At 39.5% G+C, this 19,716-nt stretch overlaps 1 protein-coding gene across 1 annotated transcript in view; it reads left to right on the top strand.

The window, feature by feature from the left end:
- The first annotated feature begins 4,050 nt into the window (after window positions 1-4,050).
- Window positions 4,051-19,716, top strand: part of slc4a3 (solute carrier family 4 member 3) — a 56,555-nt gene continuing 40,889 nt past the window's right edge. Inside the window, 5 exon segments of the mRNA XM_078263178.1 lie at window positions 4,051-4,215; window positions 4,925-5,175; window positions 5,835-5,966; window positions 6,351-6,381; window positions 10,305-10,520. Of these exon segments, the coding sequence (XP_078119304.1) occupies window positions 4,182-4,215; window positions 4,925-5,175; window positions 5,835-5,966; window positions 6,351-6,381; window positions 10,305-10,520 (664 nt within the window). The 5' untranslated portion in view covers window positions 4,051-4,181.

Genomic DNA, 19,716 nt, shown 5'->3' with positions numbered 1-19,716 from the left:
TTAACCAATGGTAAAAATAGTTCCTACCGTTGTTACCATTAACCAAGCTATTTAAATCGCCTACGGTGTTGTTGCTTTGAACTTGAGCCTAATTACAATTAGGGCTGCACAATTGTTTAATCAATTTGATCAAAATCGCAATAGTGCAGTATCCATGTCCAAGGGCTGGGCCTTTTGTTAACGGCAAAATATGTGTCCCGGCCTACAAATCCTATCCTACAGACTACAGAAAACGTATTTCTTTGGTACAGATCCACACTATAATCATTTAAATATTCCCTCCAATATCGTGAATCATATCATAATCATAATCATCAATCATTTCTAATCATAATTAGAAATTTTCCTCATATCGTGCAGCCCTAGTTACAATCCCTAACCTTGATATTAGACCTAATGACATATATCCTAACCCACCTTTAACCTTTAAACCTAATGTCTTGGACATTAATAACCCAAATATGCCCTTACTCCAGGAGGTTTTCCTGATCACTGCTGTGAGGGCGTTTGATCGTGACAAACAAGGCAAACACAGACCTACTCTCCTCCATATTAGTCAGCAGCTGATAAATATTTTAATGCAGCTCTCTGGCTCAGCATTCCATTAAATATGAAATATTAATGTGGCAGTAGAAGTTGGGGGCAGTTCATGAGAAAAGGTTTGACAGCATGTTTGTAACTGTTCAGTGGCTGCTTGGCTGTTTTAATTGAAGCCTCTCGTCGTCATAATTGATTGCAAGTGGCCAAATCAGCCACAGAGTAACATCATTGTGTTTGATGTTGATGGTAACCCCCAGTGCTGACACTCACATTAAACAGGCTGAGATGAAATGAAAGCTCTTATCCAGCAATCATTATAACGTTATTAATATTAGGAGGTTTTGATCTCTGTGTTGGCAGCACAGCTGACTCACAATGGATTATATAAACCCGTTTTGCTCCAGTGGGTTTTTACAGCATGTCAAAGGATCCACTCTGTTAACTGCTGATTCTTTTTTAAATATTCCTCAATTAATCGCTAATTATTTGGATTACAAGATGTCAGAAAGAGTCCACATCATCAATGACATTGTCCAACCAATAGCCAAATACCCAAAGACATTTAGATGACTATTAAAGAAAGATGAAGAAAAGCAGCTAATATTCATATTTGAGAAGTTAAATCCCGTGGATTTGGGCATGTGTGCTTAACAAAAACGGCTTTTAACGATTAACCGATTAAAGAAAATGTTCAGATCAGTTTTCTGTTGATTGACTAAATGCATAATCAACTAATGGTTCTAGTGCAATTTGAAAATAACTAATGATATATATTGTACATACACAACTGTGTGTTTCTCCTGTGTTGTTCAGTTAACGTATTACATGCACAAATGTTTTTGGGAGTATTTTTGTTGCAAAATCTCTCGTTTTCTCTCTTTTCTCTTCCTGGAAATAGTAGACTGATCTTGACTTTGTACACATACATGTATCCAATCAAATGTGATTTGGAGCAACTAGATAACCATTATGTAAAACAGCACTTGACTGTCAGCTATTAAGTAACCAGCAGAGCAATATCTGCATAGTAATAGTAAGAGGTGTGTGTTCGGATGTCAGTCGCCAAAAAACTCCTCCAACACAAATGAGGGAGGTGTGGGTAAAGTCCAACAGTCAATTAAAACTCCATAGGGCTAATCCCTCTTATAACGAACCTACCTACAAATATGTCCAACTGACGTCTAACTCCCCTTTCTCTGTGACTTTAAGTAGTTGTTGGTGCTATTGTATCTATCAGATTGTATTATCTATCCTGTTTATCTCCCATCAGGCACAATGAATAGTCCACCTGTGTCTGTGTGGATGAAAGCAGAGTTTTAGTGTGTCCACTGTAATAGGAGCCTGTTCTTAAATCTCTGATAGCCATTTGCGGCCTAATGTCGATACAATGTAGTGTATTTAATATCACTGTACATTGTCGGCCATCCAAATCCGACACACATAGTGCCTGCACCACCTGAGCATGGGTTGCCCCCCCCTCCTGTGTCCCTCCACCCTGACTGACATCAAAGCTGACAATAAAAGAGTTTTGAGTCATTCGCGCCAATGGAGCTCGAGCAAAGCAAAAGCAGGTTTAGAGGAAATCCATCACTGTATCTGCCACAGCTGAGAGTATTATTACCTCATGCATTACATTAGGACTATTCAATTCAGAGTATTACGCTGAAAAACAGTGCTTACCAGGGCAAGGTAAGGAACGGAGGATGTTAGAGAGGTTGAAATTAAAATAGAATTGGTTCGAAGGAATATAGAGCACCTTAAACAATGAGCAAAATTGAGCCAGTGTAAACAAGGCTTTTACTGCTCAGTCAATTTAAAATGCTCCCTTTTTATTTTCTATCTGGCATCATCTGCCTGGGCCTTGTGTAGATAGGTAGCTCAGACCATTAAACGTGTCCTGTCCCTTCATCCCACTGGTAATTAGGATGTAATGGAGCTGTGGCTCAGAGAAATCGGAGACCACAGAGCAGGAGCCAGTGTGCTTACCAAGCCAGCACCAATCTAAAAGCAGAGGAACCACATGTCTCTGGCAGGACACTCCCTTCAGCCTCCGCTGTCTCCAGGGTCTGTCCAGTGCATTAGTTCTTTGTTACTTAGCTTTGTTGTATTGATTTGATGTCCAACATACATGAAGCGGAGGATGTACAGGCACTGTGTGCCTATTGTACTGAAACATAATTCATTTTACAATACCCTTTTTAGGTGTCTCCTGTGATAAATACAAAGCAAAATCAGGGGCTGGGGCCAACTGTGGTGGGCTTTGGCTTTATCCAGTTCTAACTACTTACATGCAGTGTGTTGAGACAGTTTCACAATAAAATGTACCTACTGTAGAATCCAGGGCTGCAACTAACGATTATTTTCATTGTGCATTAATCCGTCGATTATTTTCTCGATGAATGGATTAGTTGTTTGGTCTATAAAATGTCAGAAAATGGTGAAAAATGTCGATCAGTGTTTCCCAAAGGCCGACGTGACGTCCTCAAATGTCTTTGTCTTTGTCTTAAATGAAAACTTAATCGTTAGATTAGTCGACTAATCGAAGACATTATCGCTAGATTAAACGTTTAAAAAAGAATCGTTTGGGACAGCCCTAATGCTGACCAATCAGAGCAGACTGGGCTTTTTCGGGAGGAGGGCTTAAAGAGACAGGCGCTAAAACGGAGCATTTCAGACAGAGGGTGAATACAGGTTTTATTCAGACAGACAGTATGAGAAAAATGATGTGTTTTTTGAACATTAAAGCAAGTACACATGTTCTAGTGGAAACCCAAAATACATCTATGAACCTGAAAATGAGCATAATATGGGACCTTTAATTTGATGTGCTTTAATTGACACAGTATGTGTTGGGTTTTGACTGTAAACTTCAAACGTCCTCAAATGTCTTGTTTTGTCCACAACTCAAAGATATTCAGTTTATTGTCACAGAGGAGAGAAGAAACTAGAAAAATATTGACATTTAGGAAGCTGCAATCAGAGACTTTGTAAAAATAAAAAATGACTGAAAACGATAAATCGATTATCAAAACAGTTGCCGATTAATTTAATAGTTGACAACTAATCGATTAATTGTTGCATCTCTAGCAGAATTGGTGATGGAACTCCCCCACATTTATGTTCATCCCGATTAGGATTTTACTTTAATTTATCATGAATCTGCTCCCTGTGTGGCAGATAATCAAAGCCAAGCTGTGTTATGTCAAAAAAGAATGTCTGATTGGATTACCCACTTTGATAATACATGCAACACAGCAATCAGAGTGGCACAATTCGTGTAACCATCAAGTTCCAAATCCACAGCAATAGTGATCGCTGTCTGCATGGACAGATGGACTATATGGACCCTTATAGATTTCTTAGTGAAAAGCCTTTTTCTTTCACAGCTAGTGATCTCTTCTCCTGCAATTCTTATGTTGTATTGTCCTCTCCCTGTCAACTCTTTCTCCCTGCACTTTTTCAAGCGTTTTCAAGTGAACGTGTTCTCTCCGTCCTTCCCCTAGGTGAAGGTGGAGGAGGAAGATGAGGAAGGGTTGGTGGAGGAACTGGAGGAAGAGGAGGAGGAGAACTGGGAGAAAGCCCTGTCTGTGGAGCGCTTTGGAGACATCATCAGTGACTCTGCTTCTACCAGTGGAGACAGGATGGGTCGACACTACACTGAGAAAGACTTTGAATGTAAGCCGAGCTACCATGTATTTTGTACAAGTATCATATAGACATTGTACCTACAACTACCCAATAGGTGTCACTTACAAACAGTTTTTTAGCCATAACCCTAACCCAGTACAGAGTATTGATCCACATTATTATCAGAAATCAACCTACTCAAGAGTAAGAATGCATAAGTTTTCATGAAATTGTTCATTCCATATGACATCAACATTTTTACAATTATATAATTATATCACATTTCATAGTCTTAAAGGCGAAGAAAGGACCGCAATTTCACTTCATGTCTCATTCACCGCTAAGCAAACACCTTGTTTAAAACAAACATGACTACTGTTAGCAATGCGTCGACGACGTGCGCTGAGCTCAGGCTCGTACAGGGGAGGGGTAGAGTACGCTCAGCGGGGCAAGGAGGCATTTCATTGGTTCTTTCCAAACGGGCCGCGAGGCAGTGATTTCAAACAATATATTAAAACGTGTTTATTAAGAAATACTTACCGACCCTGTCTTAAACATGCACTTTATATTTTAACTTGTTTCTATTTAAACATTATCGGACCTAAATCCACCACTTTGGTCCAGACTGAAATATTTCAGCGATGAACTGGAACGCCAGGACATTTTTTGTAGAAACATTCTTGGTCCCCAGTCAGCAGACTCACCATTTGATACCGTGATGTCATTTTGATTTTATTCCTCATTTTGTTTAACACAGATCACAGACACTCATTTCACCATACGCACCACCCCTTATCCACCCACCTGCCCATGGCCCAGCGTTTACGCAAGAGGGTGCACAGCGTGGACAGAAGGCGCAAGAAGAAACAGAAGAAAAGGAAGACCTCTCTGCCCCCCTCCGATGTTACACCCACCATCCACGAGGTAGACGAGGAAGAGGCCGAGTCTGAGATGGAGGGACAGGGAGTGGCTGCCCCCCCCGCAGAGCTACCTGACATCAAACCACAGGTAAAATAAGACTGAGGAACAGTGGGGCCTCTAGTGATACATTCATACCATTTCAATTATTTGAACATGTTAAAAAAAAATACAAACACAAAGTAAAACTTATACGCAATAACAATGAAAAACAAACGGGAACCCCTAGAAACATATAAGCAACAAGTAAGCGACTCAACGGACAAATGACAAATAATATTGTTCATGTTCAAAATGGGTAGTAAGAAGTTGAGAACATTTCTGGTCCTACCCTCTTAATTTTTATACATGAATTATAGATAATGGAAATTCAATTTGCATCCATCAGTGTCCATGTTGAACTTGGCTGGAACAAATCAACCCCTTTTGGACAAAATCAAGAACAAAGTAATCTGAACTGATGAACCAAAAACCCAAAGAAGTCCACAAAGAAGAAATAACCCTACAGGAAAATCAGTGGTCCAGCTCATAGCCATTCAATATTTTTGTTGTCAATTTGTTGTCTATTAATATTCCAAGAAATTTAAATGAACGCAGGATCTTCCCTGCTATTGAGATGACCGAGGCCTGGACCCGTGTCTCTGTGTCGGTGCAAGAGTGCCTGGCTCTGTGACAACCTACCGATACCTACTGTATAACCAAATGTTAGCATCTTCCTCCCCTCTCACGGATCTTCCTCTTCCTCTCAGTTTAGTTTGGGGAGCCAAGAGGACTTGGAGGAACCTCTCCCGCTCACTGCCTTCCACAAGGAAAACGAAGAACATCCATTGTCGAGGCTAGCCGCACCCGCTCTGATAGAGGGGGAGGCTCGTAATGGGGGAGTTGCTGTTCTTGGATCGAATGAGGAGCTGCGTGTCGAGGAAGCGGCTTGCAACAGGTGGGCTATTACAACATTTTACCTGACATCTCACCTGAGCTTTTGCTAGTATAGCGAGGCAAAATGACTGCTGTGAAAAATCCCCATTGCTGTAGCCTGCACTTCCAGCAGATGCTGAGCAACATAAATATTCATCTAGAGTCGTGTTTTTGGCCCTGGGGATCATGCAAAAATATCCAATACTGGCACCGATACCAATACTGTGATTTCGATACCGGTTCCTAAACTATACTTTTTTTGATACCAATCTTAATAAAACAAAAAAAATAACAACATTACACATTACGGCACAAATCACCCTATTTTTTTTTCTCTCCTACTACGTGAGCCCCATCTCTTTGTAACGTAGAGTTTTTCCTGCGTGTCTCTACGACTTGTTACGTTAGACAGCCAATCAGCAGCATTATTATATAGGGGATGATAACTGTATTTGTATAGCACCTTTAAAAACAACAGTTTACAATGTGCTTTGACAGAAGAAACAAAAGCACATACAAATCAATACACATATATACATATCATATCAATACACATACACATATATAGTACACACATTGTAATAGATACAATAGAAGATGTGACACCTTTAAAGGGCAGAAAAACAACAAATGAATAAATAAAATGAAAAGACGATAAAAGATGATAACAAGACGACACCACATAAAAGAAAGTCCATAAAAATTTGTTTTATGAAGTGATTTAAAAGAAGTCACTGATTCAGCAAGCCTCAGTGTCTACCCTTCATCTGAACACTAATAACTCATTTATACAGTCCTTAAGGCTATGATGGGTCACTAAAGGCTCCTACTGAAATCTAGCTATTAGAAGACCATCTGGCACACATGCATAAACATAAGGATGTAAATTGTTGTTTTTTAATCATAAAATGAACAGTCCAGGATCAATGATGAATTTGTTTGCCCTGGATTAACATTATGACCAACCAATCAGTGGCACGTTTTGATTGTGATGTCATTAATAGTGCAACGTGAAGGTAAATAAAAAAAGAATATAAAAAAACGTCTGCCAGTTTCACTATCGTAACGGCTGCCAGTTTCAGAGCTCCCGCTGATGCTTCACTTTTGTGCTTAACAGGTAAGATTTAGCCTACTTCCAAGAGTTTGAACGTCTTCAAAAACATTATAGAGTTGATGTGTAAGCTAAACAAGCTAATAACGATAACTAGCATAACCAGCTAACGTGTATGACCAGCTAATGTGTAGGCTAAACAAGCTAATAAAGACGACTAGCATGGCCAGCTAGTGTGCTAGCAGTTATTAAATTGGAAAGGGTTGAGCTACCAAGTGTGATATTGATAAAAAATAAAATATCAGTGTCCAGGTATATCTCTTAACAAGATGGAATGTCTGTCATTAGGGTAACCACTTTAATCCTATGGAAAACAGGCTACCTAGCATGACCAGCTAGTGCGCTAGCTGACTTGTGGTGGTATGAACTAGCCTAAAGGTAGTTTACTACTAAAAGGTTCAAGCTAAGCCTGTGTGAGTCTGTAGACATGTTATGCATTACTAAAATTACAGACAAAACACCCTAGCAATGTGTGTGTTTTATAGCATTAGCAAGTTATATGTGCAATGCTACAATTAGCTGCAAGTCATTAAGTGTTGATCCAGGACCACCACAGTCTTGTATTGTGAGTAAAGTCTGTGGAGGTAAAACCATGTGCTCTTTTCTTTCAGAAATGGAGGATATTATTAAAAAAGCGGTCATCAATCAAGAAAAAAGAAAATGTGGATCCAAGAAAACTTGATGTTGTTGTGATGCCACGTCATCCCCTTCCCACACACCCCATTATCATTACTTATAATTCCTTTTGAGTACATGACAATAAACTACTTGAACTTGATTAATGTGTGTGTTCATTTGCCCATACATGAAAATGTATGAAATGATAAAAAAAAAAAACAGAATGTTTAATAAATGTTTTTTTATTTAGAAACTAAAACTGTAATTGGTCCAATTTCCCAATTAGGTGGAAAAGAACATGCCCCAGTGCAAGTGGTCCAAATGAATGGGTTTCCAAACTTTGTTGTTCTTTGACAGAGTTTGTCTGTGGAAAAAACACAGCAAACCAAGACATCAATCAAAGCAAAACAAATTATTATAAGACCTATGTTATGGTATGGTATATGGTTTAAAACTATGGCTGTCAATCGATTAAAAAAATAATCTAAATTAATCACATGCATCCATTTTAGCTATGAACATATTTTAAAAACAATTTTGGCAGATAAGTGAATCAATGACGAGCCAAACCAACATTATAGACTTTAAAGTTCAACGTCTCTCTCTTTTATTATAATTTTCCCTTTGGCGCAGGCATCAACGTAGTGCCTAGTGTCAGATTGGGTGGTGGTCCTGGATCAACACTCAATGACAGCACAGAATAACTGATATTTTATCAATATCACACTTGGTAGCTCAACCCTTTCCAATTTAATAACTGCTAGCACACTAGCTGGTCATGCTAGTTATTTTTATTAGCTTGTTTAGCCTACACATTAGCTCTTTAGGCTAGTTCATACCACCACAAGTCTGCTAGCGTACTAGCTGGTCATGCTAGGTAGCCTGTTTAAGTGGTTAGCCTAATGGCAGACATTCCATCTTGTTAAGAGATATAACTGGACACTGATATTTAATTTCTTATCAATATCACACTTGGTAGCTCAACCCTTTCCAATTTAATAACTGCTAGCACACTAGCTGGCCATGCTAGTTATCTTTATTAGCTTGTTTAGCCTACACGTTAGCTGGTCATGCAGCTAGTTATTGTTATTAGCTTGTTTAGTCTACATGTTAACTCTGTAATGTTTTTGAAGAATTTAAAATTCTTGGAAGTAGGTTAAATCTTACCTGTTAATAAATATATATATATATATATATATATATATATATATATATATATATATATATATATATTGTTAGCTAATGTTGTCACTCTCCACAATGCATTGAACTGTAACGTTATCTCCTTTAACGTTGTCAGTCTCAATCTATCAGTAGCAGCTAGGCTAACGTTATGAAAGGGGCTAGATTTAATAGCTAGAGTAGCCTACCAAAAGAATCACCATGTTGCCTAGTCCTTAGTTTAATGCTTCAATACCAATGTACTAGGCTACTACTAGTGGTTCTTGTTTACTTTCAGGCGCAGTACTACTAACCAGAGCAAAGTAAAATTCCGCCGCTGCTGAGAAACTCAAAATGTAATGCGATCATTGAGATGTAAGGGTAGTTTTATTTCTAACATTATTCTACCAACACAGACATTTACATTGATAGTCTGGCGTTATAATTTATTTGCCTTGGGTGTACTGTGGAGTGGGTAAGAACTTTTTAGTGGCAGGCTAGCCGATACTGTTGACTTGCACTAGCCTAGCACCAGCGAAGTCTGAAACTAGAAGGACTGGATGAAAAGTGCTGAAAACTGTCTCCACTGATCAATAACACACTGGCTAACTTGGAAATGCGATTCTGAACCACCCCTTTAATGACCACACAATCACAACCTGCCACTGATTGGTTGGTTGTAATGTTATTCCAGGGCAAACAACTTCGTCATTGATACCTGGACTGTTAATTACTTGGTGATATCAGATTTGTGTGTGTGTGTGTGTGTGTGTGTGTGTGTGTGTGTGTGTGTGTGTGTGTGTGTGTGTGTGTGTGTGTGTGTGTGTGTTTGAGTGAACACAGCTGTGGATGACTCAGAGGGTTGGTGAGGAGATGCTGGCCTGTTGCTGTGTTGTGAAGCCCTCTCCTGGTGAAGACATAGCCATGCAACCCTGAGCCACAACGCAGCATTTCAGTCAGCACAGCAGCAACATTTGATTTTTGTTTGACAGTTTATCTACATTTTACCAAATTTAACATCTAAACCTCAACACTGTATAGTGACATTTGATAATCTTTAAATTAGGGTTGCTCGATAATGGAAAAAATCTTAATCACGATACTTTTGGTCAGTATTGAAATCATGATTATTTAACACGATTATTCATTGTCTTTTGGAAAGATGTTCAATTTATTTAAATAAAAAATAAAAAAACAGTGAAAAAAAAATAGTGACAATGAATGAAATTTCCCTTCATACTTTTCCCGTTTTAACTTGTTTTTCCATTCGGAAAATAATAGTTTTTCTCAATTACTCTGTTTTTGTAATAATTAAGAGCCGGAATCGTAATTGCGATTACAGTTTTTATTAATGGCACAGCCCTACTTTAAATTCACCAATATCTGTCTTTGCTTTCTGTCAGTGTTCCCCCAGGATCACATCCCTCGAGATTAAACACGACCCGCGGCTGGTTCCGTAGGAAGCCCGTCCACCATCGCGTGGCGGGCGCCCAGCGGAGCAACTATGACCTGCGGGAGCGGATCTGCATCGGCAGCATGACGGCTCTGGAGACGGCCGTCTACCAGCAGGTGCCCACTGATGAGGCTGAGGCCCAGATGTTGGCCAGCGCCGACCTGGATGACATGAAAAGTAAGAGGGATATAATTGCAGCAATGTACATCCATTTAGCCAGACTACTGCATTCCACGGTCTGTTCTTTCTGTATAACAGACCGTTGCTAAGTATAACAGAACGTTGCTATGGACGGAGTTCTGATCACAGACTCTGGCGGAACATTTTTAAATCGATATCTGTGTTCATCCGGAGCTCATATAGCTGGTCAGCGGGTAACAAAGACAGAGAGAGGATGATGGAAACGGGCATCGCTAACAGCACTAATGTCAACAGTGCAAACAGCGCATTAGTTAGCTCCATGGTTAGCTCACTCACCGGGGCGACCAGGCCTTCACCGCGGAGCCGTGCTCATCAGCGGTAAAGTTATCCGTCGTGACCGGGACTGCAAGTCCTGCATCACCCTGTCAGGGTTCTAACTGGCAATAATGACCGACTCGCTCTACATTATCCCTTATATTATATATTTTATATTATATATATATTCCATAGACTTGGTAGTACAATTCATTAGGTAAACCAGTAGAATAGAATGGTGCCTACTACAGCAGTGCTGCAAAAAATCCTCTCAAATCTTCAAATCTTAACTTTGAATGTGTTGAATAAACTCTGGTGTCATTTGACAGGCGGGTGGCATCGGGGGTGTTTTGGATAAACAAAGATGTTTGGTAGTTTTTTCCCTATGTGTGAATATAATAGGGGGTTAAATATAAATCCGTTGCTATGTTGTGACATATTTTGCCCCACAAAATAATCACATGGCTGGGCTACCAGTTGACTAAAACACCACCTTTTATATAATCCCTTTGCTATCGAGAAATAAAGGCTTTGGAGCAGGGGACATGGGAGATGATTTTCTCTGTTTCTAAAATGTAACTTCTCAGATGACTCAATTTTACTTTGCACCCACGCTACAACAGCGTCGTGAGGGGGATCTTTGTGAGGTGTCTTTTTCTAGCGTGGTATATATACTGTATCAGCCAGTCACTGGGCTCTACCACTTCTCCAGCAGACCTTCACTATAGCGCCTGATGTGGTTGCTAGGATATTTATGATATAACTGCCAAGTCGCTATAGTAGCTCATGTAGTCATGCATGAAACATGTTTTCATGTTGTTCAGCCTGTGTATTTAGGTTAGTGATTCAATTCCACAATTTTCAAAAGGCTCACATCCTTTTTTTTATTTTCGTATGTATTTGTGTTATTATAATGATTTATTTCTGATATTATAATTACAATATCATTATAATAGAATGATATTATATTGGTTATCCTGCTTTAATGTTATTCACTCCACTAATGACTATGAGGTACCAGCCCAGAATGATAATGCCAAATATTAGTAAGATTAATGGTATAGGTAAATGCCAGAAAAATTCCATCGGTGTATGTTGGCCTGTAGGGGTGTTGCAGGGGGTGTAGGGGTGTTTTTTTTTATTTTTTTTATTGTATGTCTACTGCAATCACATGGGAAAAGTAACTACATTTACATACTGTGAATAGTTTTTTAAATTGAGAATCGTTTTTTTAATCGAGAATCTTTTTTGAATCGAAAATCGATTATGAATCGAATCGTGACATTTTCTGAATCGTGCACCCCTATTGGCCTGCACTGTGGGATCAGGATTGGACAATGGAGCGTAGGACTGCGTGGATAAATGATTAAATGAGGAAGGAAGAGAGAAAACACATACACAGACAGTATCTGCTGTTTAGGTAGGGCTGGGTATCGTTCAAAAATATTCTATACCGGTACCGATACCAATACTGTGACTTCACTACGCTTCCTAAACGATACTTTTTTCAATACCAATTTTCTAAAACAAAAAGAAATTACAACATTACACATAATGGCAATTTATTTTCCTCTCCTACTACGTGAGCCCGGCCCTGTGTAACGTAGAGATTTTCCTGCGTGTCTCTACGACATGGAACGTTAGACAACCAATCACAGACATTATTAGATCTTGGTAGAAGCATGCTACATGCTTATTGGCTCACTGACGCTGATGAGATTTACTCCTAAAGTATTGAAATTGGGTATTGAATGACGGGGCATTTTTCAATATTATTCAATACTAAAAAATGTATTGAATTCGGTACCCAGCCCTACACAACATGCATACATACATACATACAGTACACAGACACAGACTGTTACCACTCCGCACGGACACACTCATATTACATTCACAGACTGCCGGCCGCCAACAAAACTGCACACTGCCCGTTGTACGACTCATCATAACAGTCATAATAGTACATAATATGTGCAGTAAGGGTAAGCAGCCTCATCAACATAAAGTCATAATAAAAAAGAACTATGTACATGTGTATAGTTAAGATAAAAGCAGCAAAGAAAAGAAAGAAAGTGTATATTTTTAGATGCATCAGCAGCACTGTGATCTGAACATAAATGGATATGACTTCAGACTCTTGGCTCTGTGCAGCTCCCTTCAACACGGACAGTAAAGGAAGCACCCATTCCACCTGACAGAGAGCTGGATACCATTCTTTTGATGTTATCCTGACTGTTTTATTGTGGAAGACTGACTACTGCTGCTTTGATTACAATATACAATATGTTAAGTTATGGGCCTATTTAACTGTCATAGGAATAACTTGTCCAGGTCACTGTAAATAGAATACAGAATATTAATTTCAAGCAGCAAAATGTATCTAGAAAGATTGGATCAGATGTTTTCACCTGCATTTATGATTGGAGTCATCTTTTTTTTTTTATATCACGTTCAGCACCCTCTACTGGCAGTAAAGAATACATCAGCCTATACAACACATTCATAGTTCAAATGAATTATGGCTATTTTGAATGTAACAATACAAACATTTTAAATATCAGTCCATGACTTCTTTCTGACCCACGTCTGTAGTCAGATCCTGGGCATATGTGTATTAGAAATAAGAAATATTAGATCACCCAATGGCTTTTTATTTTTCATACGTGTGTCACACACACACACGCACACGCACACACACACACACACACACATACACACACACACACACATACATATTTTGTTTTATCATTTCCCCTGACTGACTATAACTCGGCAGCTTTGGTTTGCAGCTCTTTTATTGTGAGAATTCAAAACAGGAAAATAACTTAAGCTCCTTAGTATTATCAGCTTTATTTAATTTAAGACACCTTAATTATAGATACTGGTGTTTTTTGTACATACTGCATATTATCTGTTCTATTATTTTGTCCTGCTAATAGAGCAAGAGACAGTTGTTTTCAGTTTCAAACAGCACAATACTAACTGTAGTAATATCAAAACACTTCATGGATGGAAATATTTCTAACCATCGAAATCCTAAAGTTATACAACAGACCTCTACTTGGAACAAACAGGACTGTCTACTAACTAGAGAATGTTAATGCTGTTTATTTGTCCACCAAAAGTAGCTAATTTGTATTTATTTTAATGTCAAATATAATGAATAACATTCTTTATAAATCGTGTTTCATCTGGATTACAAGACATGTGTAATCTAAAATATGTTAACCTTACAGTCTATTTAATGTCAACAATATTGGAACAGTAATATAAGATTGTTATTATCCCCGCCTCTTTGAAATAGTGGTCAACCTGGAAACCCTGACGCAACACGTATTGACTCCCTTGCTGCTCTGGTGCCGACCATTGACAAGTTTTCTCCCTGCTGCCTGTAACTTGGCTCCACTGTGGGCGTCCCACACACTCTGTCTCATGAAAGCTACCCACACAGCTTCTGGCCCCCGCACACACGGTTAAGAATTAGCTTCCGAACAAATAACACAAAGGATGGAGGACAAAGAAATGACACTATCTGCTCATGGTTTCTGTAAATGATAATCACATTTACAGTAGGATGATGAAGAGAAAACTCCACAGTACTCCTGGATTTGTATTATTGAGTTTATTATATATTATAATATATATTATATATGAGTAATTATTACATATTGTTGTGACATATGAGACACTGAATCAAATGTGTCAAAACTATACATTGCCAACCATTTCAATCTGAGCCCCACTGCAGTTAACAATGGCAGTGAGGAAATAATTAGCACAATTAGGGCAGAAAACAACACACAACCATTTAGCTTATCTTCATCTCCTTAAGATTCACACATAGATTTCCATTGCTGGCAGTCTTTATCTTACCAAAATGGTGTAAAGTATCATATTATTACAGGGTAGTAGCCATACTGATCTGCCAATAAATACAAAGTTCAATGTTAAGAATCAGCAGAAAGTCAGAGTAAAAGACATTAGGTGCTGTGACATTTTGACCGAGTCAGTTGCAGCTTGTTGAAGGTTTATATACCCTCCATCATATGTTTATCCTTCTGTAATATTATTTCCACGAAAGTTTCAGATATAACGATAGAAAATGTCCCACATCGCTCACGTATTCAGGCCGTGTGAGCAGCACGGTAACAGATAGAAAGAGAAAAAGAATGGAAGGAGAGAGAGATTGGGAGGCAAAAGCTTGTGTTGCCAGAGAAAAGCTCTCTCTCCCAGCGACCAGGGCATTAATTAACAGGGGCTGCAGTCGATTCCCCTTCAGCAGCGACCCTGCCCCTGGCCATTCCTGCTGCAGACCAGTGATCATTGACTGTTTAGGAACCATCTGGAAACAGCAAACGGGGCACCAAGAGTCACTCAAAAATAGCTATTGGATTTGTAGGGAGTGATGCTTGACGTTGACAGGCCATGTATATTACTGCTGTATGTCTGGGATCTCCAGTTGAACTCACAGTTTAGAAGTTTTTAAGTCATAGTGTGATGTTGGCTTTAGTCTTATATTGATCCTTGGCTGAAGGAGTTATTTAAACTTTAAAATCACGTTGTCAAAGTGTGCTCTCTGCCGCTGTCTCAGGCCTTCACCTATCTCTTGGCTGAGTTGGGAGTGAGAGTTGGACGAGTTGGACTTGACAGGCTGTCAAAGTGCCCATATTATGAAAAAAAACACTTTTTCTGGGATTTGGGGTGTTATTTTGTGTCTCTGGTGCTTCCACACACATACAAATCCATCCATGCTGTTTTGAGTGAGATACGGTTTCTGAATGTGTCCTGCCTTCAGTCTCCGGGTGAGCTGACAACACAGATCTTACAGAAGTTTCGAGGTCTCACTCTGTAGCTAAAACAGAGAGCTGAACACACAGGGTGAAAAGAGGAGCTGCAGCAATGTGCAGTACAACAAAAATATGGTGTTTTTTGAAAATGAAACCATGTAAACCTATTCTGGTACAATCTCAAATTACAATTATGAACCTGAAAATGAGCATAATATGAGCACTTTAAACTTACACCCCATTCAAGCTGCCATTGTGACGTGCAATGTGTCTTTGTTGGGGATGGAAATTGATTGATTAATGTTTGACATGTGAGCATAATTTAACTGACTTCCGGAAATGAGAAAGCGAGAAAGAAAGAAAGAAGAAACATATATAAAGAGAAAGCAGAAAACATGTACATGTGGACCACTTAATAAGAGAGTGAGGGCGTGGATTGGCTGAAACTGAATTTCATATTCATAAAATGTAATTCAGTATAATTCTTTGGTGTAGAGAAATACAGTACGCAGTACTGTGTTATAGGCACCCTGGGAGAGCTGGTGACAAACAGATGCGTCATTTCATCAGATTCATTTCATCAGATTCATTTCATCAGATTCATTTCATCAGATTCATTTCATTAAAAATGTGATTGTTTGAAGTTATGCTTGGTAGAAATCTAATGCTGTGAAGGGTTAGGGTTCGGATTAGTGACACATATGGCACTCTGTAGTTTGGCTTATTTGAAGCTGTACTTCTATGTGATTCCTGCTGTTCTGAGTTTGTACCGTCATGGTTGAATGCACTTATTGGAAGTTGCTTTGGATAAAAGGGTCAGCTAAATGAAATGTAATGTAACACACACACACACACACACACACACAAACACACACACACACACACACAAACATACACACACACACACATGCAAATGCAGATAGTGACACAAACACACACACACACACATGCAAATGCAGATAGTGACACAAACACACACACACACACACACACACACACATTATTCAGTCATGTAGAGCGTGTTTTAGAGAGGGTCTTGTTTAGCTCACATTGGGGCACCTGTTATAGACAAGTCAGACCATGACACCTCATGGTTTCCATGGAGACCCAGAGACAGGAGCGGTACAGCTTGCCCTGATAATTAGCACCATGATATCTCACTAACCAGAGTGCTGGAGCTCATTCGTTTAGGCTCCAACCTCGCAGTATTTGTGCACTTAGAGCTCTCAGTATTTATTTATGCACGCGTGTTTTGTATTTCATATGGGTGGAGATGCCACCCTTTGGAACTTGACCTTTACCCTCCTGCACATCACATGGTGGGAAAGTGATGGCGGCACTATGGAAACGAAAGGCATCAACTATTCTGCTCCGATCTACTTTCTGTTTGTTTTCCAACAGCCACCAAGATCAATGGGCTGGGGAAATCGTTAAAAAAGGGCGGCATTTTCATTCAGCTGACAGGCAGGTCTCACAAAGTAGACCATCCCTTATCAATACTAGTTGCAGCTAAGGTGATATTCGCTACAGTTCTATGTATGCATCTCTCTCATCGTGGATACAGCAGGGGCTTCTGCCTGAGGGTGTAGCTCCAACTTTGCTTTTTGTTTGGATTTAAGGCAGAGCTAAGTTTTTGTCACATTGAGGATCTTGTGTTTTGTATTTCTGGACTGAATTTTCAAGATTTTTCTTTTTGTGCGCTTGTTTTTTTGCTTCATAGAACTTCCTTTTCTGAAGTTGGACTTCCTAAACACAAGCTATTTGTTTCTTGGGTGCCTGAGGCGAAAGCCTTTTTTGAAAAAAATTTTGGAGCTGGTTTGCAAAAGTGTACATATAGGTTCTTTTGCACAACCCGAGCAATACAACAGAGGTAGGCTTGTGGTCGCTGCAAAGACCCACGTTCATCAGAACTGTGACCCAGGGCAAGCGACGGCGTTCAAGAATTGGAATCCCTGAATGAGCAGTGTGTCCACTCAGAGAGAGGAGGATAGGAGGAGGTACCAACAGTGGAGATGACAGACATTGAGGGAAAGGAGATCCAGGTGGCTGGAACTTCTGAAAAGAAGCTTGCCACTGACCACTATGGATCAGAAAGTCGGTGCAGTGTCCAAAAAGGCTTTGGCAACCCAAAGCTGCACCAAATGGAGCACCGCAACTCATTGCCCAATGTGGAAGGGGACTTTGAAGAGTTTGTTTTGGATTTTGATGACTACGACTTGCTGGAGTCAATCCACACTCAAATGGTTTCACCGGAGGAGCCCGTCTGTAAGTTGTGTGGAGATTCACCTATACTCCTGCTGGGTAGCATCACATTTCTGCTCATTCAATGAAGAGCTTTAAAGTTGAGTTAAAGAATGTTGTGCCAAGCTTCCAATAAAGGAAGTTCTGATGTCATAACAACATTTTTATTCTATTTTTACATGGATGATCAATGTACAGGAGCTCACTTGTTTCCATTGATTATGTAGCATGCTGTGTGCTTAATTAATGGCAATATAAGCCTCATTCATGCCCACACACAGAACAAAGTTGTCCCCAGTATTGAGCGAAATTGACACGGTGCTCCACTGCTGCTGTTTCCTGCTTTCTCATTGATCCAGTAGCACCCATTTGGCTTTGGGGGTCAGCCACAGCTAGAGCGGAAAGACATCGCATTGACAAGCAATGTGTAGTTCCGCTGTTTTTATCACTATTTGGGACATGGCACACTAGTCCTGTGATGAAGCTAGGTTCCAACCCATGCAAAAGAAATGAAGGTGATTAGCCTACAATACCTGAGCACATATATAATCGCTAATTGGTTTAGGGTTCAATTGTAGCTAAAAACCGCTAGCACCAACTGGGTACATTGGGTAGAAACTATAACTTAAATGATTGACATGACTGATGGTATTGTTTGAATTTTGAGCAGTATTTTATGTTGATATTGATAACTGTGCCTGCCAAATGCCATTGTAATGTAAATGTCAGTTAAAAGCTAAAGTGCAGAACTTTTACGTATAAATGAACGTCAGTTACATTCAAGCCCTTGCCAAACGAGATCACACAATTCTGATTAAGCCTATCACTGCCAGGGAAGGTTCGGCTGTCTTAGTATACCTGAGTTGTGGTTGTTTGGTGTCTGTGGTGACACTCCCGATGTGGTGCACCAGCAAGACACCAATACAGCTTATATGGGTAGTGTATTAACTCCACAACAAAGTTGTACATTATATGTACTGTCAACCAACCTTGCTCACTCACTTACATTTCTTCACTGCGTAGCTACTTATTCTAGCTCTCTGATTGGTTACAACAGAGATCTTCAACAGGGGTTTGGGACCCCTAACTATTGGTTGGATGGCCATGACATTTTGTAAAGAAATTCATGTTTTGCTCACCAGGATGGAACATGTCCTACTTGGCTAACCAAGTAGGACATGTTCCATGACTTTGGTGATCCCCTGACGTTTCCTCTAGCACTATCATCAGATCAAAACTTGGATATTGAAGAAAGACCTATGAAACTAAACACATTCATCAGCCTTAGCTATACGTTGTGTTTAGTACTAATTAGCAAATTTCAGCTTCCTAACACCCTAAACTAGGATGTTTTCATTGACATTTTGCATTTTATAGTGTGACTGTAGACTCTTAGTCTTGTTTAACTAGAGAAAGATCTGTGCAATGATCATAAAAGTGATGAGATGCTTTGGGTGTCAGTTGGCCTGGGAGCCACACCCCTCTATGACTTTGTTTCACCAACAATAAAATAATGTCCGAATTAAGAGCAGGACAATTGAAGGCAAACATTACTGTTTTTACAAACCTTTACCACTAGTATCAAAGGGGAACTCCACAGATTGTACACATCACAGTCTGTTTCCAGATGTTGGGCAGATCTACTGCATAAAGCCTTTAGTGCAGGGCTGCCAACTTTTCAATTTAGTTTGGAACGAGATAGTAAAATGACTTCAGATTGGACATGTTCATAGTCAGGGTCATCCTGAACAGGATTACGTTAAATATTTTAGCAAACATCTGAAGCAATAGATTTCATGAGAGTTTAAACACGAGGACATTTTCAGTGTGTTAAACTGCATTTTTAGGTGGTTTCCCTTTAATTTTCAAAAAAGGACTGTGCAGTA

This window comes from Sander vitreus, chromosome 11 (genome assembly GCF_031162955.1).
Source record: "Sander vitreus isolate 19-12246 chromosome 11, sanVit1, whole genome shotgun sequence".
Classification (NCBI taxonomy): domain Eukaryota; kingdom Metazoa; phylum Chordata; class Actinopteri; order Perciformes; family Percidae; genus Sander; species Sander vitreus.
Note: the sequence above shows the minus strand (reverse complement) of the source record. Positions and strands in the feature narration are given on the sequence as shown.